Raw genomic sequence first — 3,144 nt, forward strand, 5'->3', positions numbered from 1 at the left:
CCTTTCTCTATTACATTCTTGAGTTTAGAATATATATAAGGACATCTATAAACAATTACATGTGAATTAATTCTACTGTACCTTTCGAAAGTAAACTAAAACAATATGTACGGAGACAGAGATCTTTTGGTTTTCATTTAAAATTTCAGCCACCTCTACTAGTTTTAAGAAATAGTAGTTATTGGGCCTCCCCGGTGGCGCAGCGGTTGAGCGCTGGGTGCGAAGCTGCCCGCGGCCTCCTGCGGCGGCGGTTCGATCCCCGGCTGCTCCCCGGCCACCAGAGGAGGGTCCCACATGGCGTGCAGACCTCTCCTGCCGCCCGCGTGCTCCCCTCAGCAGTGTACTTCGGTCCTTCTGCCTGCTCTGCTCCCCGCTCTGGCTCTGGTGAATTCTCTCACCTCCCGCGCTTCTGACTGTACCCAGTGCATGTATAAACAAAACAAAACAAACAAACCAGCAAACAAATAAATAAAGCATGCCTCTATAAAAAAAAAAAAAAAAAAAAAAAAAAAAATAAGAAATAGTAGTTATTTTTCCAATATTTGTGAAGACACTGAGAATTTTTGTTGATTTAATTTTAAAATAGCTTTTCTCTTCATTTGCTCATTCAGGTAAGAAACTGCTCCTGAAATTAGGTTTTTTTAAGAGTGACTCTGGTTCTAAAAAATGTAGAGGCAGGAAATTTACATTACATAAATAGACTATTATTTTCTAAGACCATTTTTTTCTTCTCAATTGCTCTAAGAGATTTGGGATGGGTTGACTTTGAATTGCATCTGGAAGCATATCTTTGGTCTAGTAAGGATTCCACCTGCAGGGCCTCCCTGGTGGTACAGCGGGTTGAGCGCAGCGGTGTGAAGCTGTCAGCAGCCTTGCAGCGTGGGTTTGATTCCCGACTGGCCAGGGAGATACCCACATGGTGCAGTAGACCTCTCCTGTCTCGCCCGCTGCTCCCTTCAGCAGCATTTTTGTCGTCTGCCTGTTCTGCTCCCGGCTCTGTCTCTGGTAAATTTTCTCACCCTCCCACACCTCTGGTCTGTACCCTAGTTCTTGTATAAATAAATAAATCTTAAAAAAAGCAAAAGAAAATATTAAAAAGAATTCCACCTATAATACAAGCTAACCTAATCCTCAAAAGTCTTTCTCCATTTCAGTCATTTTTTATTGGTTATGTTGTATTTCTTATGGATTTATGTGAGTTCCTTCTATATTAAGAAAATTAGTTTTTTTTGTGATTATAGCAAAATTTTTCAAAATTTAGTGTGCATAAAGAATACATAGGGGGATTGTTAATTATTTTTCAGCATTTTATTAGGAACAATTTCAATCTACAGAAATGCTACAAATTTAAAACAGTGCAAATGATGCCTAATTGCCATTTACCCAGATGAACAAGTTTTGAATATTTTACATCCATTTCCTTTATATTTCACACCACTTCTCTCTACTTCCCCCCTCCTTCTCACCAGTTATTCTGGTTAGGTTTAAATGGAATTGCTATTTTTTAATTCTTCTCATGGATTTAATTATCTACAAGGAGAGGTGGGGTGAGGAGGGAGAGAACACAGTGCACTCTGTGGAGGACTGAAGGTGCTTCCATTGTGGGAGGTTACAGTGACTACCCGAGGGGGGAACATCCTGTACTGTCAAAACACTACCAAGGATTTAAAATGATGATACTTAAATAAAATAAACAATAATTAAAAGAAGGTTACTTGCAATAAGAGGGAAATTTGAATTTTAAGTTACCTCCATCATGAAGCATAGTGTTTTCCCTCTTTAGTCAAGAATCAAGTTCTAAATGTGTAAGGATTAGAAACCCACAAGGAACAGTGTTGCTGTGTTGAGGTGAGTGGAGTTGGAGTGGGGAATTGGATTTCGGACATGGAGTCTCCAGGAACAGACTCCATCACAGCCTCATGGAATAGAGGCGAGCATCAATTGAAATGGAGCTTTGTGCCTGAAAATGAAAATAAAAATGGTGGGAAGGTCATTGCCACAAGAGCAAGGAGGTGACTGTCATCTCTGCTGCATCCAGGAGGAAGATCCTGTGCTGGTTGTGATCACCTACGTGGGACTGAGCCTCTCTCTGCTCTGCCTCTTCCTGGCGGCCCTCACTTTCCTGCTGTGCAAACCCATCCAGAACACCAGCACCTCCCTCCACCTGCAGCTCTCACTCTGCCTCTTCTTTGCCCACCTGCTCTTCCTCACAACCATTGAGAGAACTGAAATCAAGGTAGTGACAGTGCCCAGAGGCTTCCCAGCCCTTTCCCAGGGAATGCTGAACTCATGGAGCAATGTTGTAATGGGCATTTAAATAAGAGGGTCGTGGGCCCTGGGGAAGCTTGTTGGGGTGAATGGTCAATTTCACATTGACAAGTGCAAGTAGAAGACACCCCTATCTCTTGACAATCCTACATCAGAGTTGTCTCCAGTGGCAGTGTGCAGGAGAGGTCCTGCGGCCACATTCTACCGTGATGATCCCTTCTGGTGATACCCTTCTCTTCCCAGGTCTTGTGTGCTGTCATCGCAGGTGCCTTACACTATCTCTACCTGGCCTCCTTCACCTGGATGCTGCTGGAGGGCCTGCACCTCTTCCTCACTGCACGCAATCTGATGGTGGTCAACTATGCTAGTGTCAACCAGGTTCATCAAGAAATTTATGTTCCCTGTGGGCTATGGAGTCCCGGCTGTGATGTGGCCATTTCCGCAGCAGCCAGGCCTGATCTTTATGGAACACCTGCCCGGTAAATGCAAAATCCCACCTTCATTACTTTCTTCATGTGATCATGGCCATCATGGAACCAATGTCGAATGTTGATTAATGCCTAAGAAAATAATGTGGAGAGCAACACTAATTAATACTCTTTAACGATCATTTATTTTGCATTTAATTATTGCATTATAAGATAAGGAGAATATATTTAAATCTGTGTCCTTGAAATAGCAAAAAGATGAAATCAAAAGGAGTGTTCAGGATTTCATTAAAAAAATCTAACCTATACTAATCGTTATCCTGTAGGATGTTCTAGTTTTCTCTTGGAAAAATAGAACCGATTTGAGTAATCAAAACAATGATTATTGTCACAGTTAAGATTTACAAGGTGCCAACATAGTGTCAGGCATTTTCTAACCATTTTTATA

General features: G+C 42.0%; 1 protein-coding gene across 1 annotated transcript; it reads left to right on the plus strand.

Moving 5' to 3' along the window:
- Nucleotides 1–1,978: 1,978 nt before the first annotated feature.
- LOC119253827 (adhesion G protein-coupled receptor E3-like) lies at nucleotides 1,979–2,751 on the plus strand. The gene is made up of 2 exons (XM_037521103.1): nucleotides 1,979–2,236; nucleotides 2,512–2,751. The coding sequence occupies exons 1-2, from the start codon at nucleotides 1,979–1,981 to the stop codon at nucleotides 2,749–2,751; spliced, it is 498 nt and encodes a 165-aa protein (XP_037377000.1).
- Nucleotides 2,752–3,144: the final 393 nt, after the last annotated feature.

Source organism: Talpa occidentalis, unplaced genomic scaffold (genome assembly GCF_014898055.3).
Source record: "Talpa occidentalis isolate TD23 unplaced genomic scaffold, MPIMG_talOcc4v2.1 talOcc4.2038, whole genome shotgun sequence".
Classification (NCBI taxonomy): Eukaryota; Metazoa; Chordata; class Mammalia; order Eulipotyphla; family Talpidae; genus Talpa; species Talpa occidentalis.

Excerpts from the sequence above, each read along its gene's own strand:
- LOC119253827 (XM_037521103.1), top strand. The coding sequence starts at position 1,979 with ATGGTGGGAAGGTCATTGCCACAAGAGCAAGGAGGTGACTGTCATCTC. Across the intron at positions 2,237-2,511 it reads TTGAGAGAACTGAAATCAAG|GTCTTGTGTGCTGTCATCGC; the intron begins GTAGTGACAGTG and ends TTCTCTTCCCAG.